Source organism: Maylandia zebra, linkage group LG19, assembly GCF_041146795.1.
Source record: "Maylandia zebra isolate NMK-2024a linkage group LG19, Mzebra_GT3a, whole genome shotgun sequence".
Lineage (NCBI taxonomy): Eukaryota > Metazoa > Chordata > Actinopteri > Cichliformes > Cichlidae > Maylandia > Maylandia zebra.
Window position 1 is genome coordinate 30012629 of NC_135185.1, and position 26645 is coordinate 30039273.

Genomic DNA, 26645 nt, shown 5'->3' on the forward strand with positions numbered 1-26645 from the left:
TCTCTCCCTGAGTCACATTTTTTCGATATTTACAGATAAGAAACTATGTTCGTCAGAGTATTTTAAACTTTCCATCTCTTCCAGAAGGGGGGACCAATTTTTAAGCTCCTTCTGGGCTCCCCGAACTCTAACAAGTTGGTTTCTGGTTTTGTGAATGTTTTTCCAGAGTATTTGAATTCTAAATCTGACTTTGTGAAGAATGCATGGGAGGAGCTGGGTTTGCAAATTGGGGATGAGGCGTGGGAGAGGAGTCCGTGTAGGAATCATCATTGGAAATGGGGTAGGACGTATTCTCTGACTGTAGCAGTTTTTAGTCAAGTTACTGCACATACAGGATGATTATTCCATTGCACTTTAAATGCAGACATGCATACAGTGGTTCAGTTAGATCATTTATGACTGCAGTCAACACAGATGTTATAGTTTTGTATGTTCAAGTAAGTTTTATTTTTATTTCATTTTGACATTTTGTTTCTAATTCTGCATAATTTCAATTTCCAGGGTGGATTTCCACATTTGAGTTTCATTTTTATTGTGGGAAAATGTTTAGTTGAGTTTGGATCAGTTTCAGTGTTAGTTTTTTTTTGTTTGTTTGTTTTTAATCTTTTTAAATTTTACTGAATAGAGGGCAAACATCTGAGGCAAGATTGAGGAAAATGAGTACAGGTGTTACAATAAAAATATAGGTTTTGAAACCGTGGACTCACACTCTTGTAGACATGCCTATCAATGATTTGTCAGGGAAGTTATAATAATTACAAATATTGTATTAATAGTTAGCAAACTAACTAAAACAACAGATATTACCTCTACAGTAGAATAGAAGTGTTTGAAGGTACAATTAAGAACCATTTTTATTTTAATTCTGTTTTAGTTTTCAAAGTTCACAAAAAAAGACACTCATGACACTTGTGTGATGCTTGAAATCATTTATTAACAATCAAGAAGGATTAGGAGGTCATTACTCGACAAGATGAGACAATAGTTGGCTCATTCATATGATGTGATACTTCAGAAAATATCAGATCTTCAATTTAGGTTAAAAGAACTTGTGGCGCCGTGGTGGTCGTAGCCACAGCTGTGTGGTTAAACCACAGGTGATACTGGACATAGTAGCCATCATTGTACATGTAGAGCTTCTGGTCAGCGGGATTGTAGTGCAGGTTTGAGTACTTCTCTTGGAACCTCTCAAAGGGAATACTGATGTAAGTTTCCTCTTTGGTTTTAGTGTCGTACTTGTAAAATATCTCTTCAGTGATGGTATCGATTGTCCTGACCGCATACAAAGTGCCACAAACCATGAAGGCATTGCTCACACCCGGCTTGTAGATACTAGTCTCCATTTTCTCCTCTATCCCAAAAGACGCCTCATTTATTTTAGCAATGACCATCCGACCGGCAGACTGCTGTGTGGCATAGGTCACCCACAGCCCCGTCTCATCGGCAGCAAAGTCAAAGTTCTGACTGGAAAAGTATGCATAAGAGAAGCCTGAACTAGCCTTGGGGATCACCCTGGACTCATATGCCATTGTGGTGAAATTCAGTTTAGCTAACCCAAACGGGCTGTTGATCTGATAATACAGAGTGTTGTCACGGAAGATAAAATTGGTTCCTGTGCCACGCCAGCTGGTTTGTAAGCTGTGATGCTGAAAGTGGTTTCTTAAAATGAGGTTCTTGTAGTTAGTGTAGAACCTGATGTCAATAATGGAGGCACTTGTATACCCAGAGTACCAGTACATGGACTCTCTGTCTGGAATAGGTTTTGAATCTTTCCCCCATCCACCAAATTTGTAGCCAGCATTTAGATGGGCATTCAGTTGGCTTACTATGGGTTTGCTGAGCTTGGTGATACCAGTGTGTGCACATGAACCTGCAGAAGGAGACGAAAATTAGGTTGTAATCACAAAAACAGGGATTACAACTGGAATGACGGTATAAGTGAGCTTACCAATGTTGGGGTAGAAAAGCTCCTGGTGACGTCTCTCACACTCCTCTAGTTGCAGCTGCACCTTAAGGTATTCTCGGCGTGTCACCAGAATTAAATTCTTGTCGTAGGTCTTTTCCAGCCTGTTCAGGGTCTCCACCATGACTGTAATCTGAAAGATAACACAATGGATCTCCACTGCTTCTGCTGGCTTTTAAAACACCTTCAGCTCGGGACATACCTGTACACGCAGGGATTTAAGGACAGCAGTGGAGCCGTTGATGGAGAGCTGCAGGTCTACAATCAAGGCCTCCACTTGTTTAATCTCAATCTTTATCTCATTCCGTTCACTTTCACTGTAGCCATCAGGATTCTCCTCCATTTTTTCAATTTTTGCTGTGAGTTTTACGATCTTTTCTTCATATTCTGTCACTTTGATTTCATATTCCCCCAGCTGAAATTTAATTGGGAAAAAAACATTCAAAAATGTTTTTTGTCACAATTATGCAATCTTTTAATGCACACGTTCCCTTGTGACTAAATACCTTGCCCATTTCCAGCTCCAGTTCATGTGAGATCTCCACTGCTGTCTGCTCTATCACCACCAGATCACCTACAGGAAAAGTTGAACCGGGCAGGAAGGCGTCACAGGAGCACCTTTCACCACCTCCACCTCCGGACTCATTTCTTGGATTCCCTTCACTCCACACGCTCCTCACTCCCTAAAAAAGAGTTAGATGGAAGAAGTCGTCTCACCTAAATGTGTACGGAGCTTTAAAGAATAAAGATGAATCGCTTGATCTACCTCATGCCATGCGTACCTCCCAGGCAACCGTGGAGCTCAGCAGTGCTGAGAAATACAGAGTGACGATCATTCTGCTGCAGTCAGAGTGGTTATGACTGAGATAGGTGGATCATTTGAATTTATAGATCCTCCTCCATCATATCAGAGGACACAGCACCTGTCTCAGTTCACAGAATTATTAGTTGAGGAACATGCCAGGATATAATGCTCGTTCTTATCTACAGCAAACAGAAATTAACGTCAGATGTTTGTTTACAATTATCCTCAAGAGTGTGGGCTCGCATGAGAACACCATTCCCGAATACCATGATGAAATATTATGTTTCTGAAGAAGGCCCATCCCACTCAGTGTCGTTAACTGCAAGGTGGCGAAGACATGACCGCTGATAACTTATTAAAGCAATAAATATAGATTTTTAGATAAGATTGATAATCAAATGTGTTATTTATTCATTTAAAAATATTGCATGACATAATAACCAAGGGAAAAACAAATCACATGTATAATATATCACGTAATACAGCATTATACAGTGTTCATGTCACTTGACCGTTACTGCAGGGTTCTTTGAAGCTTTGTCTGCATTCTTCTTCGGTTTCTTTTTCTTCATTTTCTTGGCTTTGACTTTACTTTTACCCTCTGACTGCTTTACATTGAGAGCGGGCCTGGATCTCGTCAGGCTGTTAGCAGTGGGGCTTAGCTTGCTGTGGCTCATCTCTGGATCTGAGCGAACGCCCTGAGCAGAGATGGACTTGTCTGGAGCAGAGCGAGGGGAATCGGCCGACAGGTTTGGCTGGGAGTACGAACGCATCCCGGAGGAGCTGGTGGGACGGTAAGGCGTGGCGCCTCTTAACATGGGCAGGTGGATGTTGCTCATGTTAGTGACAGAGTAGCGGCTGCTGTTGGACATGACAATGTGGTGCCAAGAGCTGAGAGGGGTGGCGGAAAAGTGTTGAGGGCCACTCGAGTCTTCTTTGGCACCTCCTGGAGACATGACTATGGAGCTGTGAGGTGTCACCGCCTCCACAGCACTTTGGAAGGTTTTGAGAATGCGGTCACTCTTCTGCTTCTCTTTCTTCTGACGGGACTCAAATTTCCTAAGCTGGCGGCGGTGATCCCTCATCATTTGTTTCCTTGTATCTGCCAGTCCCCTGCACAGAATGGTCAGATTATAGTATAAACATCACTGACTGCTTTTAGATTCATACGCCAACCAATTATCTACCTGTCTCTCCACAACTGCACTTTTCTGTGAAGCCTAACAACTTGAACAGCCTCTCCTACCTCACTAACAACGTCACTACAATTACTGCTTGGGTGTCCTTAATATTCTCTCAATTTCAATCTCGACAACTGAGGTTCTTGTGTTCGGACCTGACAGCTTCTCATTCCACTGGCTGAGTTAGAGTTAATTTCAAAATGTTAGTATTTATCTATGTGCAGTGTGGCAGAACAATGAGGCAGTGGTTAACACTGCATGATGGTCCTAGTTTGAACCCACCTGTGTGTGGAATTTTTGCACGTTCACTGTACCCCAGATGAATTACATACAGTATAAAGCCCATCATACCCAGGCTTCTGTATGCATGAGGATCTGCTTTAACCTTATTCCAGCAGTAACCTCCCTGATCATATGATCAGGGTCTTATAATTGTCATATTTATATATTTTATGCTCATATTTAAATCTAGAGGCGATCATGTTTTTGAGACTGTAGCTTCTAAACGTTGGTGCAACCTCCCTCAGCCTGTCAGGATGGCTGAATCTGTGGTCTGCTTTAAACAACTGCGGAAAAGGGTTAGCTTTTTCTTAAACCTATGATCATTACTTTTCACGTAGTTTATAAAACACCTATATAAAAATATGAATGTATAGACCACATGGTTTACCATCTGTTTGCATGTTGAGCTACGTGGACTTCTTTAACATGTGTTTTTATCCAAACTGTGGAAGAAAAGTTCCCATACAAGTTATTCTTAGCTTATGATTCTCTCTGTGCTATACATAACTATACATATATAACACTATCACTACTTCAGTGGAGCTTCTGCGATTAGTTTGGTGTGTCTGTCTGTTTGTCTGTTAGTAGGATTACTTAAAAAATGTGATCAGATTTCTTTTCAGGCAGATTTGCAAAAAAGAAAAAACAACTTCTGTAGTAAATTATATATACAGTAGATCTGTGAATATTTGGAAAAAGCTTTTACCAGTGCGAGAGACAACCCAATATCCTAATATACCAGTCAAATAGACTTCTGCCGCAAGTGAGTGAACTTTTCAGGCTTGAAGAGGTTTTCAGCTACTCTTAGTTTTGATAGGGTCAGTTGAACTTAAGATCTGGGCAAATTCCCAGGTCATAACTAAGACACTCTATGCCCAGCTGTACTATCAGTAAACGAGAGATAAAAACAATCAAAATGTTAAAATGATAAGCTTTAACACGCCAAAGCTCCACCTTGTAACGTAAATATTGAAGCGTCAGATGTGAGTATATTTAGTCAGTATGGGAAATGCTCACCTGTAGTCCACCATTCCTGTCCTGTCCCGATCAAGTCTCTGAATCAGCTCCTCAATCTGGTATCGGTCCAAGGGAATGCTTGATTGCTTACAGTTTCACACAAAAGAGGAAAAGGGAATCAGTTTCATAGTTGCTCTCTTTATCACAGTAAACTCTCAGTGAAATGCACTGACTCTACACGGCTCCATATACAGTATCACAGTTTGTTTGGAAAACCTGAACTGCTTTCCTGAAGTCAGTAACAGACACTCTCATGATGCCATCTTTATCGATGTTTCGAAAGAAATCCCACAGCCGCAGTTTCCGTTGGTCCAGATAATCCTTCAGAAGCATTGGTAGAAGTGATTTTGACAATAATTAAATGCAGACCAACAAAATAAGTAAACATCAGAACAGCAAATATACTCTGAATAAAGAAAGAAAGAATAAAAATAAAGATATATTGTGTATATTTTCACAATAAAATTCATGCAGTATGTGTCAGATGCTCATTCGACCAACTGAGACAGACCTGAATGACTTTCATTGGATCAACACGTTTTGGTGGCTTCTTAGCCATGAAGCCTCCTACGCCTCCATACTGTACATCCAGACCAGGATGCTCCTGACACGTCACCTCCAATAGATGCACAAAGTGCTCATTTACCAGCACATTCTGTTCAGATAAAAGACAACATGATATACACACACACACACACATTTTGCTTCCTATGTCAAAAAAAAGGAAAAAATTACAACTTTGACTTAATATGAACACAAAATTGAACTGAAATCAGAGCAAAAAGGAGTTGCTTAAAGAGAAAGTTCCCCTTATAATTACATATGTTTAAATCTGGCCTGTAGTGCAGTTTCTCTGTATAGACTTTTTAGATGAGAGTTGCTCAGTTTCAGTGGCACTGAATATTTCCAGAAATGACCTGGTTGTGAGCAGTTTCATTACTATTTTTTCTCCATAAAACAACACCTGCTGACTGCATAACTGTACAGAAGGAAGTGTGCATTTACCCATGACGAGAACCTGGTGATTGTGACAGCTTGGCAGGATGTAAACGCTGATAATGCTTTCTGCTATGGTGTAATATCAACCAGCTGCATGTCTACATTAGATTATGTCGTTTGGTAGAAAGAAAAAAGGACGTCGTGCAAGAATTGCTCTGAATTGCTCAAGAATTGCTCGGCTCTAATTGGGTCTTGATCTGCGGAAAGAAACATAACTGTGGGTTTTTCAGATGTATTATTTGAGTGCTTTGAGCATCACAAGTCAATTTCTATTAAATGTAGACACATCTCTACAACCAATAACTCAAGAACTGGGACATTTGCACCAGAACAATTCACATGGATAAATCCGACTACAGGCCAGCAGAACAATATGTAAATTTGATTTGTGGATGCACTGTCCCTACAGCCTGTGGTAATCTGTCATGACATGGAGCAGAGCAGGATGCACAGCCACTCACACATATGTTGATCTCCTCCAAGGCAGTTTTAGGTGAGTTCTTCACCACGTTGACTAGAGCCAGTGCGCCCTCTACTGTCAAAGAGTTATAAGCCAACTAAAGAAATAGAAGACATTATCCGATATTTCACTTGAAGCCATGACTGTGATATACGTTACCCTAATGCAATTTCATCCACCCACCGTCAGGACTCTGAGTGTGTCATTGAATTCAAGACCCCTGCACAGCATGCTGGCGCCTTCATTGGTCAGGCGGTTATTGTTGAGGTTGAGATGCACCAGGGTGGTGTTGAATTTGAGGGCTTCTCCCATTGCCAGAGCACCTTCGTTCCCAAAACCGTTCCACGATAAGTCAAGGTGCTTTAACATCATATTCACCTAAATGGGAAGACTGTGATGAAATGCTGCACACAGAGTAACTAACAAATTTTGTTAATCAGCCCTACTTTTAACCCAGCGCAAAAAGCCACAGCCCCTTTCATTCTTAGATGATTCCAGCTGAGGTCCAGCACCTCCAGGCCCTCATTGTTTGCTGTAGAAATAAGAAAGCCAAGTCAGTGAAAGAATACATCTATACTGCTATTAAGAACTAGTCTTAGACCTATTAAGACCTTTTACCATACCCAGCAGCTGTCCCAAATGCTCCCCTCCTTTTCCACAAAACTCATTATGGCTCAGATCCAGTACCTTTATCCTGGAATTGGTCTGAATGTAACAATATGTGACAGGTGCAAGTAGCAAAAGAACAATTTATGAATATAGAAATGACTAAAATGGGTTGTTATGTGTGAAAAAGCAGGACATAACTGATAACTTACTGACAGAGCATCTGCAAAATATTTAGCATCATCATCAGTAAATCCATTCCCTGCAGGGAAGAAAATGCATTCAAAACAATCATGAAAAAAAAGATCACAATAATTATCGCTGTTAAATAGACAAACCAATCAGAAACTAACCTCGACTAACCTGTCAGGAAAAAGGCAACCCCGACACAACAAATGTAAGCTGACTGTTTGTGATGCCAGTCATCTGTCACATAACATCTGACAAGTTAAATGCATTGTCACGTGCATATTACCTGAAAGCTTCACAGATTTTAACGAAATGCTGTCCAGCAACATTTTAGCCACATACTCAGCCCCAGCAGATTTCAGATGGTTGTGGGATATATCCTGCAAAAAATTTATTATTAAAACCAAACTTGATGTAGAGCTCTCAGATTTAGACCTGAAATACACTTGTGCCCTCCAGTGGTCAACCTGCAGTCTTACATACCAGGTGCTGAATGGTGAAATTAGCCCTCAACGTCTCCATGAGGTATTTGGCTCCCTCAGCTTGAATTGAATTGTCTGCCAGTGCCAGGGCGCTTATTTGTGTATCAGTCTAAATAAAACCTGATCATCAGTTTTCTATTTAAAAGTGCCTCATTGATTAACAGCTCTTAGATTTTAAACATACCACTAAAGCAATAGCAAGTGCCTTGCATCCCAAAGGTCCGAGCCCATGGTGGGAGAGTGTCACAGCTGGAGAGTCAAGGTTTCGAATAAAGTAAGAGACCGGCACCACACCTACCAGCTTGCAGGCCTGCATGTACACCTCAGCAGTGTCCATCTCCTTGTTGATCTTATTTCCTGCATATTATAAAAGTCATAAATTAATATAACCAATGTATAGATTTATAGTAATGACTACTAAATTACTTAGTATTTAAACAAGAACCTCAAGGATTATTCCATGATTGAATTTAATATGCTCACCATCTGATTCCAAGTCTTTGTCAAACTCATCGCCAAAGCTGTCGAGATCAGTTGGGGATGGACAGTTGTCATCGTCTTTTAAGCAGAGGGACTCAAATGACGGTATCGACATTACGGCCTGTCTTTAAAACTTGTCCTTATTGAAACGGTTCCCACTCACAAACATCAGGCTGTGATGTGCCTGGTAAGAACAGGGCCTGTGAAATGAAAGGGGCCTGTACTATGCCCCGGGTAATTCTACCCCTCAGGTTGTGTGTCTTGTGTCGTTAACAATTTATGCATCACTCGGGTTACAATCCTAAGCAAAACCTACAGTTATAGTGTGCTGTAATTTAATTCATCCAATGTTATTTATTAGTACAATCTCCCACATTTACAAAATTCAACACATGACTGTCACAAGCAAAGTATGATACGTGTGCAAAATGTAATTTGATCTTCTTAATTGAAATTGTGACAATCCATCAGTTTGATGGAAGCAAGTGTATGTTTATGAGCAAATGCTAATGCTAACAGATAGAGCTACCAGTCGCTGCACCGTTGAAGTGTTAATATATAAAGAATTTAATGGGTCAATACTGGATCAATACTGGAGTTATTTAGCAAAAAGAAAATTGACTGCATTTCCACTGTAATGATTACTAACTGGTGTTATATGTAAGCTTTACTCCTTCTAGAAAATATGGAGCATTCACAGCCATTATAATGCTGAAAAAATCATGAAATAAATGCACTTATTCAAGAATTCACCAGTGATAGAGAAACAAGGATTGATTCATTCATTATGTCAGAGATTTATGGATTTCCACACAAGAATTGGCCAATTTCTGAATGACTGTGGGCAAGTGCAGCGCTGAGGTCTAGATGCCAGCAGATATGAGACAGCAAGCTGAGAAGGAAATTTAGTTAATCGTTTAAATTTACTAGTCAACACAAGTTTCAGTTTATATGAAGATTTAAGGAGGAAAATCCATCTTTGAAACAGGTTTCAGTTCAAATATACATGTAGTGTAGGTAGTCTCTAAACAGCTTAGAAATGAGTTTTTTTTAGATTACTGTAAACACGTAGTAAAGGCTCATAATCAAGGGAATAGGGGGGGAAAGGCACAAAGTTTTAGAAACTTGCTAGGAGCAAGTGAAAGCTTTACTAGTGGTTGAAGCTGTAACTTCTACATCCTGAATTTGGCACCAAATGGACCATTAAATAACAACAGTAACCTAGCATTGTGTTTCAGCCCACGCCAGGCTGCAGAGTGCAGCTGTCTTCATTATGCTAAAAATGAATCTTTATTTTTGAACAGGAACTTGTTACTTTGTTAAATACATGTGTTTAAAAAACATGCAAACAATGAAACCTTTATTGTTTAATAAAATGCAAACAAAAAACCCTAAATTAATTAAAATGTTATTGAGTGAATATGGTGAAGAAAAGTCCAAATGTATTATTTTTGAGGGCGTCGAATCTCAGGAGGCTATTTTTTTTTTTTCATATACAAATATATGCGTTTTAAGGAGTTTGTCACGGCTGGGATAGCTGTTTGCAGAAGGAGGACTCAAGTTGCAGACACAAAGCAGTGATGAGAATTACAAAGTAAACTGAACTGGGAAAGCCAGTAAGCTGACCTAAAAACATAACACAAAGGGAAGACATGAGGCGAGAAACAGAAAACAGAGAGACACGGAGAAACACTAAAATAACACAGACGAACCGGCGATGAGCACAGACCGACACCCAGGCTATACACACACACACACACACACACACACACACACACACACACACACACACACACACACAAGGTAATTAGGAAATGACACAGAGGGGGGAAGCACAGCTGATCCTAATCACAAGATGACGGGGAAACACAAGCTAAACACAGTTAAGTCACACACGGATCTACAAAGTAAAACAGGAAGTTTCCAGACAGAATACAAAATCAGAATAAAACTAGAACACGAGAAAAATAATCAAAACAAAACCACTGCGTGTGCAGACTCAGGACCATGATAGTTACTTAAATACAATGAAACAATAATCTTTTTCATGTTTATTCAGAATAAAATTGTTCATTTAAAAATTAAATACCGTATAAAAGCTTCTAATCTACTGGTTGTGAAACAGAGGCTTCTCTATTGGGTTTTGGAGGTGAACATAGGCCTCAAAACACACAACAAAGGATAAAGGGAGACTGACACAGATGTAGCTGGCAATGGAACAACAGGTGGGAAGACAGCTGAAACTAATCACAGATTAAAGAGACAGGGGAACCAAAACTGAACAAAACACACAGGGGAAAAGGGAATATTAAACAGGATACCTGGCAAACATTAACAAAAAATGTAAGAATATTTAACAATATCCAGAATACATTTAAGCTGGAATCACTGCCTCGTGGTTCTTTGCATCAGCCAAATTGTTAAGTTGTGGTTTAAATTCTTGTCTGTCGAATCATGTCTAGAGTCACTTCTGGCCAAATACCAAATGGCATTTATGTCATCAATGAAGCCGAGACAACATTTATCCTAGATTAACACTGTAGGACCTCTACCTTGCAATTTGAAGCAATAGAGATGAGTTTTTGACAGTTAAGCGGTGCTAAATGAAAATAAAATAAAAATAAAATAAATAAAACTGAACAGATCTAAAGGTGTTCCCGTAATTCGGGTTTATTAGAATAAAAGATCGATGAGGAAATTTTAAAAAAATATATGAGTTGGGTCAGTCATATACTCTGAATAAGTTCACTACATGTCTTAAAACTGAAACAACATTATCTGATGAGGGTATTTCCAAGCTTTGTGAGGCGGTCAAGGGATCCACATATGTGTAACAGGTGAGCAATCAGCTGAGTCTTCATCAGATGTACTGTGTGACATTAGAGATGGTAAGATATTCAAAGTAGTTCTTTTTTTTTTTTTTTAAACCAAAATCCATTATGTTTCAAACTACTGCTATACCAAGATGCCTTTGAAGTTGTTAATCCTTTAGGTTATGGAAATAAATAGATAAAACTGTAGTTAAAGGGACCATGTTTTGTATGCTGTAGATAATTTGGGCTCACATTGCACTGGTGGCTTCTGCTTTAGTCGTACACATCATTTCTGTAGATATTGTTTAATGATGCAATCTGTTTTTCAGGGTGGTCCAAATCAGTGCGGAGCAGAATGCACCACAGAGATGTACAACTCTCCTGCTGAACACCTCAAGACTGAAGGTACACCAGATATAGGAGGAGTAAAGTTTGAGTCAGTTTTCAACTGTTTAAAATATTTTCACATCTGTCAGCCAGGTTTGCCATTTTGATTAGGACACAAGATTTTTATGGCATTTTGTCATATGATGTTGTGCTGTTTCTTAAATTTTTTTGTGAAGAAAAAGAATGGTTCGCCTACTCCATTCTGAATTGGAGCATTAAACAGTTTAAATACTCTGACTCTGGTACCTCTTCAAAGCCGTGTGAGGTCAGTCCTCAACAAATTCTCAGCACAAACAAAACTGGAACTTTTTAAGGCTGTTGCCTCTCATAATTGGTGACAGAGTGGAAGATGGAACAGATGACTTTTACCCCACTGCATCCAGACTGCAAATAAATCGCGCATGTGCGAAGGCACTGCTGGCATGTGATGCACAACAGCAGAAGAAAAGGACCTGTGAGGCTCAGTAACAGAGATTTTATTAGAAAACTAAAGACATTTTGCCCCGAAAAATATATATTTTTCCCAATGCATCATGATAACTTCATTTCAGTTTTTTCTTTTCATCAACAAATAAAGGAGGTTACATATAAGCTACTTTTTTTTTATTGCTCAAAACTTGTCTGAACACAGACTGCACGTGTTGGTCCACTGTGATGTATGTGGCTGACGAAAACAAATTGTACAACCTAAAAATAACAGCAGTCCTGATCAAAAGTTTTAGATCATTTGAAAAATGGCAAAAAATCATATTTTGCATGGTTGGATCTTAACAAGGTTCCAAGTAAAGCTTCAACATGCATGCAACAAGAAGAAATAGGAGTAAGGCAAAACATTTTTTGAGCATGCAATTTATTAAAAACAACGCTTAAACTGAAACAGGCTTGTTGCGACTTTCATCCGTAAATAAAGCCGGCTGAGTTGGTTGTGTCCCTGTGACGCGCCTCCAATAATCCATAATGAGTCGAACTTGTACTTTGCGCATTTATTTTAAGAACAAAACAAGAACAAACATTTGCGCTTTCAATCAATTTCCAACTAGCGCATGGATTAACTGGTGTGCCAGAAAATGACGGTCAACAGAAAAGTTTGCCCACAAACCACTCACCCAACACACCTGCTGCGAACACCGACCTCAGGTAAATAGACTGTGACCACACCCACACACCATCACCTGAGACGCAGGTAAAGCTATACACCTGTGCCACCAAAACAAAAAAGGAAAAACATAAACATTGACTTTGGCTCTTACAATACCGGCCCCTAATTATTATCTTTTAAATAATAATTACAAAATAATCAAGTCTTACATCATTTGCTTGTTCATAAAACATGTCAATCACCCTTTAGTGCAACATGCATCAGTACTACTACTTGTGGTTCACCATCTGTGAAGTTAATAACCCATAAATAAAAGGAGTAGGTCACTTAAAGATTATCCAGTCAGTCCAATATGTTAAATATTCTCTGTTTCCTGCAAAAGACAGACTTTATTTATAGGTCTGTTTAGGAATCCAGTCTTTGTCTTGATCCGAAGATGACGAACAAATCCCCTTTTGTCCTGGATTGTCTCTTCTATTTTTCCAGTTATCCAGGAATTCCGTGGTGCGGAATCATCAACAATGATCACAATGTCTCCTGGCATGAAGTTTCGTTTTGGGTTGCACCATTTCTGTCTTTGTTGCAGTTGTGGAAGATATTCTTTAATCCACCTTTTCCAGAATAAATCTGACATATATTGGACTTGTTTCCATCTGCGACGAGCATATATGTCATCTTTTTGAAAACATCCTGGTGGTAATGATGGTGCAGTCTTAAGAAGCAACAGGTGGTTTGGAGTAAGTGCTTCAAGGTCATTTGGATCTGTAGAAGCCTTTGTAATAGGACGACCATTCAAAATAGCTTCAGCTTCACATAAAACAGTCCTGAGGCTCTCTTCATCAAGACTTTGTACACTTAAGGTGGAATTAAGAATCTTTCTCACAGATCTTATAAGTCTTTCCCATACACCTCCATGATGTGAGCCAGCTGGGGGATGGAAAGTCCATTTAATGCCCTTTTGAAGAAGGGTATTGTGTATACGGCATTGATTCCAATCTGCTATCATTTCCTTCAGCTCACGATGGGATCCCACAAAGTTGGTGCCGTTGTCAGATCGCAGTTCTTTTACTTGACCACGTCTAGCAATAAAGCGATGAAGGGCATTGATAAAAGAGTCTGTGTCCAGTGATGATGCCGTTTCAATATGAATGGCTCTTGACGCTAAACATGTGAATATCACACCATAGCATTTTACAGTAGTCCTTCCACGTTTCACTAGAAACGGTCCGAAATAGTCCACTCCGACATACGTGAATGGTGGTTCATCAGGAGTTACTCTGTGTAGGGGCAGGTCTGCCATTTGTTGTTGTCCTGGTGGGGCATTTACGCGCCGACACACAATGCATTTAGCCACAATTTTTCTTATAGGTACTGTGACACCTGGAATCCAGTATTTTTGACGCAGTTTAGATAACATGTGGTTACGACCTCCATGACCCACTGCTTCATGGACATGTTGAAGGATTAGGTTAGAAATGTGGAAGTCTTTGGCCAGAATAACAGGATGTTTTCTCTCTTCTGGCATTGCAGTTCTACTGAGTCGTCCACCAACTCTCAACACACCTTCTTCCAGGATGGGAGTAAGTTTATAAATGTGACTGGTTCTCTTAACATTCGATCCTTTTGTTAAACAGGAGATTTCATCAGCAAACCACTTCCTTTGACAAAAGGAGATTATAGCCATTTCAGCCCTAATCAGCTCCTTAACTTTGAGACTGCTGGTGTCCAGACAGTGTTTCTTCATTTGAAGTTCAAGATTTTGTTCAGGATCATGTTTACTCTGTAGTTTTCGTCTACTGTAATGCAGAAGCAGTTTTTTAACTCTCAGAATCCATGCTACTGCACGCTTCAACCGAGTCCAGGATGAAAAATACTGAATGAAGTGAGAAACCGGATCCATTTCTTGTGACGTCTGAACAGCATTCACTGTCGTTTTAATTTCTGCATCGCTTGATGAAAGTTGTTTCACTTCATCAGGATTCTGAGGCCACTCCTCTTGTGATAGTAGAAGAAATGGAGGTCCAGAGAGCCAAGTTTGTTTATTTTTCAAAAAGGATTGTACTGTTAAACCTCGAGAAGCCAAATCTGCTGGATTGTTATCCGTGTCCACATATCTCCATTGTTGAGGATTTGAAACTTTAACAATCTCAGAAACTCTGTTGGCGACGAAAGTGCGGAACCTTGTTGTTTTATTGTTGATATATTTCAGTACAGAGGTGCTGTCAGTCCAAAATACTGAGTCCTTCAGTTCCATCTGCAGCTCCTTCTTCCACATTACATCCATTCTGCTTGCTAAGGTGGCAGCAGTTAACTCCATTCGAGGGATTGTAACTGGTTTTAAAGGAGCAACACGTGCCTTTCCCATAATGAATGCACAGTGTGCCTGGTCTCGTTCATTCTTTAGTAACAAATAAGTCACTGTTCCATAGCTGTCCTCAGATGCATCTGCGAAATGATGCAACTGAGCAGTTTTTACAGTTCCAAAACTGTTGGTTTTAAAACAACGATCAACCTTGAACTCCTCCAGCTTGTAGAGCTCTTGCATCCAAATAGTCCATTCTTGTATAACCGCATCAGGTAATGCATCATCCCATCCAATCTTTTTTCGACACAGATTTTGCAGAATCTTTTTAGCAGTTAAGATTACTGGTGCCAACATTCCTAGGGGGTCATAAACAGAGCTGACTACAGAAAGGATGCCACGTCTTGTCAAAGGTCGATCTCTTAGAGTGATTCTGAACTTGAAAACGTCAGACTCCACACACCATTGAACGCCCAAAACTCTTTCCACCGGAAGTTCATCACTGATCAAGTCTAGATCCTTTATTTTGTTTGCTCTGTTACTTTCAGGTATTACAGCCAACACATTACGACTGTTACTTATCCATTTGTTCAGTGGAAAGCCTCCTTTCAAGCATATGGCACAGAGTTCATGATAGAGATCGATCGCATCCTCTTCTGTGGCTGCTGAGACGAGACAATCGTCGACGTAAAAGTTGTTCAACATTGCATCCACGGCTTGAAGGCTAAACTGTTGTTTATGATCTTCAGCACATTTCCTTAGTGCAAAATTTGCACAACTTGGAGATGAAGTTGCTCCAAAAACATGTACTGTCATCCTGTATTCAACCATGGCTTGAGTGTAATCTCCGTTGGGCCACCAAAGGAATCTCAACATATCTCGATCCTCCTCTGGTATTTTAACCTGGTGAAACATGGCCTTAATGTCTGCAGCAATGACAACAGGTTCTTTACGAAATCTTGTCAGAACTCCAATTAACGTGCTGGTCAAGTCTGGACCTTGTAAGAGCTTGCTATTTAGCGACACTCCTTGATACTTGACTCCACAGTCAAACACCACTCTAAGGGTTTTCTTTTGCGGATGCAGAACACCATGGTGCGGCAAATACCATTTCCTGCCATCTGTCCGTTCTAAGTTGTCTTCTGGTACCTTTTCTGCATAACCTTCAGAGATCATGTCTGACATAAAGCTGTTATAGTCCTGCAGAAAAGTAGCGTTCTTCATAAGTCTTTTCTTCAGATTCTGAAGGCGTTGTTCAGCAACACTTTTATTATCTGGCATGCAGACCTTTAAGTCTTTCAATGGGAGTCCAATATAATAATGACCATTATGTATCTTAGCAGTATTGGAAACTTTATCCAAAAACTGTTGGTCTTCCTTAGAAGGTTCTTTCTCATCTCTGGCACACTCTGGAAAATCAGTTTTAAACTGCTGATTCTACAGCTCATCAAGTTTCACCACTGAAACTCTATTGACACTTATCTGTGGCTGATTGTGAACTTCAGTTTGAGTCTCACCCAAAGGTCCGTTCACTGTCCAGCCAAGGACAGTTTTAACAGCATACGGTCCATCTCCAACACTTCTAATGACATCCAGTGGTTCTAGAGCCTTTGGCACATTCGAGCCAATTAGCAAATCAATTTCAGAGTCAATTTCTGGCAGATGTACAGACTTCAAATATGGCCACCGGAGTATATCGTTCTGGTGAGGAATGTTTCCTTTATGGACAGGCATAATGAACTGAGTATAAAGAATGGGAAGATCACAAAACTCATTTCCGTCTAGTCCAGCAACTTCTAAATCTGCAATAATATCCGTTTCAACAACTTTATTTTGTCCCATAGTTCTCAACAGAATGTTGGATCTTCTTCCATGAATTTTCAGCTTATTCATCAGCTTTACTGTACAAAATGATGCAGTGCTGCCTGGGTCAAGAAATGCATAGGTGTACAATGTTACATTTCCTTTCTTGGCCTTAACTTTCACAGGCACGATTGAAAGTTTGAATTCATCTTTACCGGCCCCAGTAAGAGCACTGGTCTGAATAGAGACTATGGCACGATTTTGAGTTTGTTCCTTTGATTCTTGTTCTTTACTCATTGTCTTTTGATAGATGTGTAACATTTGAGGATGCTTTAAACCACACGTCTTGCACCTGAGGCGCTTTTTGCAGTCTCTACTAATGTGACCTTTAGAAAGACATCCGAAACAGACTCCATTCTCTTTTAGAAAAGTGATTTTGTCTTTTTGCGTTTTTCTTTCCAGCTCTTGACAATTTTCTAAGGTATGTTCACCTTTGCAAAACAAGCAACTCCTCATTTGTGTTATTCTTTCCTTTTCCTTAACTTTGTTATTTTCTTTTTCAGATGCCATCACAGAGGTAGCAAAAGAACTTTCTTTGAATCTTGTGTGAGTTTGGGACTTAAGTTTTCTTGTGTCTCTGTTTGTCGTGCAGATATCCTTGATGTCCCCAAACACTGGGTCAGATGCGATCTTCACTTGTTTTTCTAAAAACTCCACAAGATCCTTAAATGTAGCTTGTCGATTACACTTCTCATGGAAATCACAGACTGCAGTTCTCCACTTATCTCTTTGCCTGTAGGGAAGTTTCTTTGTTATAGCTAACATGTTGGCAGGCATGTCAAGCTCCTGCATATAACTGAGATCTTCCATAGCATTGCAACAGCCTCTTAGGAATATTGTGTAAGCTTGAAGAGCTTTCGTGTCCTCTGCTTTTATTGAAGACCAAGCAAGTGCTTTGCTCATGTAAGCCGTGGCAAGTTTATGTTCATTCCCAAAATGCTGCCGTAATAAACACTTCGCCTTTCTGAATCCTGCTTCTGAAGTCATGTGTAGGCAACTTCTTACAAGTTCTCTTGGTTGACCCTTTGTGTGTTGTTCCAAATAATAAAGACAATCTCCAGGGTTTTTATTTCTGCTTTCAATGTTGTGTTCAAACGATTTAATAAAAGTCTGGTACTGAAGTGGATCTCCATCAAAAACTGGGATCTCCTTTTTAGGTAATGAAGAAAGACTATGTTGTTGGATTAATAAAGCAGTGAGTTCGTTTTGCTTACTCATGACAGATACGATGTTACAGTCTTCTTCATGACTAGAAATTTGAGAAGATACATGTTTATTTTCACGTGAATTTCTAATGTCTGAGTGATATGTCAAGGGATCTTCAGAAAGAGTCTGAGGTTGTATTGGAACTCTGCCTATGGTTAAGAGAGATTGTGAGTCTGCAACATTATGCTCCCTAAAGATATGCACATGTTGCCTTTCATGTACAGGAGTATCCGGACTAGTATTCAACACTTGAGTTACCTTCTGTCCCTTTTCAAAATATGACTCCATACCATCTGATATTTTTGATAGTTTACTTTTAATACTGGATCCTTTTGAGCCTTTCAGTACTTTCATTTTTGCAACCGTGGCAGCTATATTTGTTTCCAGCTCCAGTTGCTCCCGCTGTCTCCTTAACTGTGCTTCATGTTCCTCCAAGGCATGTTTATCCTTAAGCACTTTTTGCCTTACCATCAGAGCAGCTGCTTCAGCTTCAGCCATTATTCGTGCTGATGTTGTACTTGATGCTCTGGAGTTTGAGCTTGAAGAACTGATTTTACTCTTTTTGCTTCCTACGTTTGAAACACTGTCACCTGGCTGTATTTCATCTTGTATGTCAGAATTTGTTTTAACCTGCTTTGGGGATGTTAAGATGTTATGTTTATCATTTGTGGAAGAAACCGTCTCCTTTGATAAAACAGGCTCAGCAGAAACGGGCACATCCAAAGTAACAGCAGTAGGCACTTTCTCAGCTTCATTGTCTTTTTCCATAAAAGGTCTTCCAGCTTCAAGAAGCCACTGTTTCACATCTTCAACAAAATCATCATTACATTTTGTGATGCGTCCAAACCAGTCAATATGAGCATCTTGTTCATCTTTAGGAATCAATAAAATGAATGCATCATGAACTGCTTTGGCATTTTTATACAAATCATTCAGTTTTTCCAAGTTAAGCAGCACAGCTTTTGCATTGTCATCCTTGTTCATCAATTCTTTAATATCACGAGTTAACCCTTTAATCTTGTTAACATGAGCTTTTCGCTCTTTCTGCAAAGTTTCCATTTTAAAAGCAAGCGCTTTAGCCGTCAGTTTTGCAGATCTTTTTTCTTCCAGTTCATGTTCGGCTTCTTTTATTTCACTCATCGTCACTTTTTCACATGCATCAAAACAACATTATATTCCACAGCTTCACAGATAGATCACAGCCAATACTTTTCTTCCGTGTAAACCATTGCGCAGCAGCGTCACAGGCTGTCAAAACCAGAGCAGCGTCCTCCAGCTTGCCAAATCAAGCACACGCACGCACACAACGCAGATCAAACCAATGTCCCCAATGGACAAGCGATGACACTTACAAACTGTGTTCAAAACATCCAATAATACACAGAGTGAATCCGCGTGTCCTACCGCTTCTGAAGTGTCTGTTGCGCTGCGTTCCACCATGCCAGTGTGACGGTGCCGTTTCCAATTACTCATTTGAGAACTGCGTCCACTCATCTGACAGCTCCGTGACTCCAAAACGTATATCCAAAAATCCTCTTCATTGTTTTGATGCGTGCAATAAAAGACAAGGTTTTCTGTTGACTAAATGTTGCGACTTTCATCCGTAAATAAAGCCGCGGCCGGCTGAGTTGGTTGTGTCCCTGTGACGCGCCTCCAATAATCCATAATGAGTCGAACTTGTACTTTGCGCATTTATTTTAAGAACAAAACAAGAACAAACATTTGCGCTTTCAATCAATTTCCAACTAGCGCATGGATTAACTGGTGTGCCAGAAAATGACGGTCAACAGAAAAGTTTGCCCACAAACCACTCACCCAACACACCTGCTGCGAACACCGACCTCAGGTAAATAGACTGTGACCACACCCACACACCATCACCTGAGACGCAGGTAAAGCTATACACCTGTGCCACCAAAACAAAAAAGGAAAAACATAAACATTGACTTTGGCTCTTACAAGGCTGTTTTACAGCTGATCAAAAGTTTAGGACCACACCTCCAAAAAACATGGGTAAACCCCCAAAACAGAAAGTTCCAAACGTGAACTCAATAATTAATTGGTCCGCTGTTATTGTTGATCACTTCATGCAAGCGTTTCCATGAGGTGAGTGGGAACATTTCTCCAAGTGGTGAAGACGGCCACACGAAGGGTGTCTACTGTCTGGAACTGTTGTCCATTCTCAGTTGGATTTAGATCAGGGAAAGACGCAGGATGGTCCAAAAGAGTGATGTTATTCTCCTGGAAGAAGTCCCTTGTCCTACGGGCATTGTGTACCGTAGCGTTGTCCTGTTGAAACACCCAGTCGTTACCACACAGATGAGGGCCCTCAGTCATGAGGAATGCTCTCTGTATCATCTGGACATAGCCAGCAGCCTTTGGACACTCCTGCACCTCCTGAAGCTCCATTGTTCCACTGAAGGAAAAAGCATCTCCCCAACCATTGTGGCACCCCCTCGTCTGTAGGGCGTAGAAAACATCTCAGGTGGGATGTGCTTGTCATGCCAGTAAGGTTGGAAGCCATCAGGACCATCAAGGTTGCATTTTTTTACAGGAGAAAAAAAAAGGTTATATTTTTTTCTCATCAGAGAATTTTTTTTTGAAGCTCTTCACCACTAATGGCCTTAATTTGGGTTGAGGATTTTTTAGGTCTTCCACTTCACGTTTTTGTTCCATAACCCCCGGGATTAGTTAGGAAATGACCGTCTTAAATGCATCCCACCTCAGCAGCGATGGCGCGCTGTGAGCGACCCTACTTATGCAGTTCAACAAGTCGACCATGTTCAAAAAGGAAATTTTTCTTTGCTTTTGCCATCAGAACATCCTGACAGTCTGACTACCTGACAGAAAATGACAATGAATCCACAGTTTTGCACAGATTTGGCCTTTTAAAGGCAAGTGGTCCTAAACATTTGATCAGCTGTAAAACAGCCTGTCCCAGTTTAAGTTTGTGAAATGTAAGTTAAATGTTTTGTCTCACTCCCATTTCTGCTTGTTGCATGTTGTTGGAACCTTGTTAAGATCCAGCCATGCAAAAGATGATTTTTTGCCATTTTTCAAGTGGTCTTAAACTTTTGATCGGGGCCGTATTTAATAATCAATTAGTTTCTTCTGAATGGATTAAGAATGCTTTATGTCCGCATTGCAATGCATCACAATTGTAAATCATTACACGATTAATTGTGTCAGCTCTATTAGATGTAAGATTGTATATTTGCTTTTGAAATGGGCAGTTTGCTTTATTGTGCTTTGTATTTGCTTTCAGACTGCAAGGAAAGAACGCTAATGTACACCGAGCATCTGAAGAACAACATGCAAGTGCTCCAGCACATTGGATCCAAAACCTGTTCCAGTTCCTCAGACACCGTCAGAGACTGTTTTGAAAGCCCTCTACTATCAATCTGGAGAAAAAGAAACTTTGCCAACCACTGCAAGTATCAAGTGTTTTAAATTTTGTTTGACTGTTTATTATGTACTTATTTGTTTTTGGTTGTATTAAGTTTGATATTAATTAGATCAGTGCCTTTTTAGTCATTAATTTGATTATTAAATATAAACTGTTTAGGGCAGCATGGTGGCACGGTGGTTAGCACTGTTGCTGCACAGCAAGAAGGTCCTGAGTTCAATTCCACCATCAGGCCGGGGTCTTTCTTTGTGGTGTTTGCATGGTTAATTGATTAATCCAAATTGCATAGGTGTAAATGTGAGTGCGAATGGTTGTCTGTCCCTGTGTGTTAGCCCTGTGACAGACTGGCAACCTGTCCAGGGTGTACTCCGCCTCTCGCCCTATGAAAGCTGGGATAGGCTCCAGCACAACCCTGAAAAAGGATAAGCGGATGGATGGATATTAACTGTTTAATTTAATCATTGTCTCTACTGGTTTTTATTAATGTTTCTAGCAAATTATGACAAAAAGTCAAAGAATGTAAGTTTTATGCCTATTAGCCCTATTGTGTTTATTACCTCATTTGTTGGACCTTAATCTTTTTAGACCACATTCTGGCTGCAACAGCTGCCAATAATTTCGTGTAAATATGAACTTTTGAATAAAAAGGCATGTTTTGTATTATACAGTTCTTCTGTGCTTTGTCAATAGGAGACGGTAAACAAGCTTATTAAAATGTATTTAAACTGGTTTACTTTATAATAGTTTTTTATTTCAATGTAATAATTGTACAAAAACCAAAGTTCACTGTGAATTTTACATTTATCAACAAATATACCGTTATGTATTCTGCATTATCACTATATTTTCCACGGTGAAATTCTGGCAACCACAGCTGCCAGTATTTTACCGTAATATTCAACTTTTTAGGTATGATACCGTATTATTTTATACAGTTTCACTATATTTAACAAAGTAAGACTGTAATCAGGTTAACGGAATGGCTGTTGTTTTCACATGAATTTATGTTTAAAAGTTAAAAGTTAGGGTTTTTTTTGTTGCTCTTGTTTACTTTTAAGCCAAAAATAAAATAAATAAAGCTACAAGGTAGGGCTGGGCGATATAATTTCAAGCATGTGCGGTAACGATATATATCACGATATATATTCTTTTCTTCTGTATAACCACACAAAAAATCCTTTAATTTTCTCAAAAATCGAGAGTGCGCCTTATGTATGAATTCTGGTTGTGCTTACTGACCACGAACCGATTTCTGCGTGCAGAAATCGGTTAAAAATGTTTTAGTACAACTTTGGCAAGCCGCACTGCTTGATGGATCGTCAGAGCATTACGGCTGCTGTAGTGAGGAGCTTCGTGGAGTAATCTGGGTCCAAAACTCCTTCCCTTCGGGTCCCAAAGTCAAACGAACACTGAGAGTTAAAAACGGTCTAAATTCTTCCATCTTTAATAAAATCATCAGCGTTGCTGCTTTATCGGGTGTAACAATTAAGTTTAACATCCAGGCATCCATGAAAACAGAATTTATTAAATTTAAAGGAGTTAGAAGTTAACAGGAAGTTAGCTCGCTAGTTTCCACCTAAACATTTCATAGCATGTTCTGACAGAGATTTTTGAAGCTAATTAAAACGTACAGCTCTGCTGCCACTTCCAACATAAATGAAGACAGAAAACTAAACAGCAGTGGCGTTTGCAGGGTTACTGAAGTTGGACTACCTGCTATATAATGATGTGCTACGTGATTGCTAGCGACACAGCTATGTTAGCATAACATTAGCACAGTGAAGCTGGAGGATGAACGCCAACTTTTTTCCACTCGATAAAAGTTAACGTGAGGGATTCTGGTGGTCAGGGACAAATGCAATCGCATAGCAGGATGCTGTACACGGGCCAAACTTCAGTCAGGAGAACAACTGAGATTATTCATCCACAATACGAGGTTAGTCATTCATATACTGCAACAACATGGGAACAGAACAGCTGCGAGAGAATTCAACATTAATGAATCAATGTTACGGAAGTGGAGGAAGCGCAGTTTTTGGCTTTCCCCATATTTCAAAAGTGCTTCATCTCTTTGCTATGACTGTCGCCCAGCATAATTTGCAGATGATAATGGTTTTAGCTGCAGCTATGCTTTCGACCAAAACAGGCGCAGCTTGATGACATCATCAACATGCGCTATCGGATAGAGCGTCAAAGTCGCTATCGTTGGCCAAATTTATATCGTTTCTATCGCCCACCCCTACTACAAGGTTTAATATTGAGAAACTTGAGGTGGAAAATGACTTGAGCATTGTATAATTCAAGTAACATACATTGAACATACCATCAAAAAATAAAATAAATCATAACATTAAACTCACCTTGCTAAGTTGATCAGGCTTTTTCTTCATCCCCTGAGACCAGCTGCACTGAATCATCACCAGCTTTCCTCATCTTTTTCGCTCAGTGAGGTCTTTCCTTTCCTTGGCCATTCCTCTGCCAGCTGCCTTTGCACTGGAAAACCAAAGTGTGTGATCACAGGTGAAGTAAGGGATATTTTTTCCAGTGCAGGGTGTAGAGTAGTGATGGTAAATTTGATTCTTTTTACTGAATCGGATTTTAATGAGGCGCTCACCAAAGTGAATCGGTTTTTTTGAGTCATTTGATTCACTGAGTCAGTTGACCAGAGAGTGCAAAAAATTTACATTTTCACTCAAACTTAATTTGTCTCTCTTTTCATGTAAATCCCACTGCTAAGATGAATGATTCTAAAAAACAACCCAACTATTTTATGGAGCATAAAAGAGCAAAAACATTTCTAAAATTAAGCAATTTCCTATCAAAATTGCTTAATAAACATTTATTTTGTTTATTTTTATTTTATTAGTATTTTCCTTAAATGTGTTAAATATATATTTTCTCATCTAAATGTCCACTGAGCTGTGAGCCAGGGGGCGGTAATGCGCCTTAACATTGGTTGCCAACCAAGAAGAAGAAGAAGCTGTGAGCCAGGAGGGAGGGGGTGAGTGAGTGAGTGATTCGTTCGCTCGCTCTATGATTCAGCACAGAAGGGAGGGGGTGAGTAGCTCAAATGTGTTGTTAGCATGTTAGCAGAGCGATGCTACTGTGAACCGAGGAGCTATTTTCTTGATGTGAGCTTCTACTCAGGGTTTTTTCTTCCAGTTCAGAGCAGAAATGCTTTTGTTAAGAAACTGGCTGTTGTTTTCTTCCCCCCCGTAATTTTAATTATAAGCTAGATATATTTCTACTAAGCAAATTAGTTTGCTAACAGAAACAGGGATGAGTCAGTGAGTCAGTTGGGCTTGTGAATCATGATTCACGAGTCAGTAAAGTGATTCTCGAGTATTGAACGATTCGTTCACGAATCGAACATCACTAGTTTAGAGTGCTCCATTTGGTGATAGCTGTTGAACAACATTTCTAAGGATGTTGAAAAAGACAAATATTTCTGTTTACTATTAGGCAAAATCATCAAATAAATCACATTTTCAACAAAAGTTAGAGCGAAGGCACAGTTACAGGGAAAATGTGTCTGTCTGTGACTAAATGTACTGAGGTGAGTAATTTGCTGCCAGCCTGCTTATTGATTCATTGTACTGATGCTACAATGATTTGTACAAATCTTGGAAATCTACAATAACATTTCTAAATAAAACTGATGATGTACAATGTTGTCAAACCACCTGATTTATAATATTGTTACTTAAGAATAAGAAAAGTAACAGTCTTCAACACTTGCAGATAACAAACTCACAGACACTCACCTCACGCTCGATGATACCAAACGCATCAGCAAAGAGCTCATCAACCTCCAGGATACTTACAAGACTGCAGTGGAAACCATGAAGGATGCCAGGAAGCAGCTGGACAGTGAGATGAGCCGTCAGACACAAACCAACTTGAACCAGCTTGAACACCAGACAAAACGAAGCAATGACTATAAAAGTCAGATGGAAAAAGTTACAAAGGAAATTGAAGCCATGAGAACACGCTTATCATTAACAACCAGAAGAGTCTGTTCAGTGACAGGTTGCTTCTCTCCAAGACAAGAACTAACAGACTTAAAAACTCCTTTGTCCCACACGCCATCAGACTGTTTAACTCCTCTCTGGAGGGGAGAGGGAGGGGAAACAGGAGGACAAAGGAGGGAACAACTAAGCTGTAGTGCCTCTTCACCTCACTGTGCAATACCTTTTGTGCAATACTTTTGTAAATAGTCAACGGTGCAATAGACTCAATACTTGAAATGTGCAATTCACTTGTATTTTTATTTTTATTCCTATTTATTCTATTTATCCCCTTCGTATATTTTATTTATATTGTCTCTGTATTTATATATATGTGTGTGTGTATAACTTTGTAACTTCTGTCGGTGCTGTGCTTTTTTGGAAATCGAATTTCCCAGAGGAACCCACCCGAGGGATTAATAAAGTTCTATCTTATCTTATCTCTTATCTTATCAATGCTTAGTAAGACCGGTTTCATTGTTTCTGTATATGATAAAATTGTAAAAGCATAATGATTTATTTCATAATTTTTTATAAAGGTGGTATTATTTTTTGGAAACAGGCGATGGCTGCAAACACTGTCCTGCAGGATGGATTTTAATGAACTCTGTATGTTACTACTTCCCCTTGAAGTCAAATGAATTCAAAACATGGAAGGAATCCAGAGATTTCTGTCAGCTGCAGGGAGGAGATCTTATAATCATAGACAGCCAAGATGAAGAGGTTTGTTAGTATTTCTGTGGAGCAGTTTTCATGCAGATTTCTGAAAATTTATCTTTGGTTTTGTTTCTTTTTTTGTTAGAACTCAACAGTCAATTATTTGAGAAATCAGCTACTTCCGTGCAACTGATATAAGATGCGGTAACCTGAACACAGCTTCAACCGTCTGTTTGTTGAAAAATAGTAACTGTAACGGCGTTGTAACAATAGGAATAGTAATTAGATTACTCATTACTGAAAAAAGTAACGCCGTTTCTTGTAACGCCGTTATTCCCATCACTGGTCTTTCCTCATCATAAAATTTAGATTTTGTGGTAACAAACACATTGATGGCTTACATAATTGGGATAAAGAAGTTAAAAATATGTACAGCTTCTG

The 26645-nt window shown here is 39.6% G+C and overlaps 2 protein-coding genes across 2 annotated transcripts; both read right to left on the reverse strand.

Moving 5' to 3' along the window:
- Nucleotides 1-959: 959 nt before the first annotated feature.
- Nucleotides 960-25890, reverse strand: olfm4.1 (olfactomedin 4, tandem duplicate 1). The gene is made up of 7 exons (XM_014410219.3): nt 25365-25890; nt 23901-24033; nt 2746-2803; nt 2470-2646; nt 2166-2378; nt 1949-2096; nt 960-1870 (listed from the first exon to the last, which is right to left on the reverse strand). Exons 3-7 carry the CDS (start codon nt 2797-2799, stop codon nt 1035-1037), a joined length of 1428 nt encoding a protein of 475 aa, XP_014265705.1. The 5' UTR covers nt 2800-2803; nt 23901-24033; nt 25365-25890; the 3' UTR covers nt 960-1034.
- Nucleotides 2806-8880, reverse strand: lrrc74a (leucine rich repeat containing 74A). The gene is made up of 12 exons (XM_076877387.1): nt 8147-8880; nt 7986-8059; nt 7845-7882; nt 7526-7634; nt 7331-7412; nt 7154-7239; nt 6891-7085; nt 6709-6804; nt 5760-5903; nt 5465-5569; nt 5249-5334; nt 2806-3881 (listed from the first exon to the last, which is right to left on the reverse strand). Exons 1-12 carry the CDS (start codon nt 8319-8321, stop codon nt 3272-3274), a joined length of 1800 nt encoding a protein of 599 aa, XP_076733502.1. The 5' UTR covers nt 8322-8880; the 3' UTR covers nt 2806-3271.
- Nucleotides 25891-26645: the final 755 nt, after the last annotated feature.

Bases quoted from the DNA above. Each gene is read 5' to 3' on its own strand.
- lrrc74a (XM_076877387.1), bottom strand. From the start codon at position 8,321: ATGGACACTGCTGAGGTGTACATGCAGGCCTGCAAGCTGGTAGGTGTG. The intron at 7,413-7,525 runs GTAAGTTATCAG...TGTTACATTCAG, and splicing joins ATTTTGCAGATGCTCTGTCA to ACCAATTCCAGGATAAAGGT. The intron at 5,904-6,708 runs GTGAGTGGCTGT...TTATCTGAACAG, and splicing joins TGGAGGAGATCAACATATGT to AATGTGCTGGTAAATGAGCA.
- olfm4.1 (XM_014410219.3), bottom strand. From the start codon at position 2,799: ATGATCGTCACTCTGTATTTCTCAGCACTGCTGAGCTCCACGGTTGCC. The intron at 2,097-2,165 runs GTATGTCCCGAG...GTTATCTTTCAG, and splicing joins TTAAATCCCTGCGTGTACAG to ATTACAGTCATGGTGGAGAC. The intron at 1,871-1,948 runs GTAAGCTCACTT...CTCCTTCTGCAG, and splicing joins GCTTTTCTACCCCAACATTG to GTTCATGTGCACACACTGGT.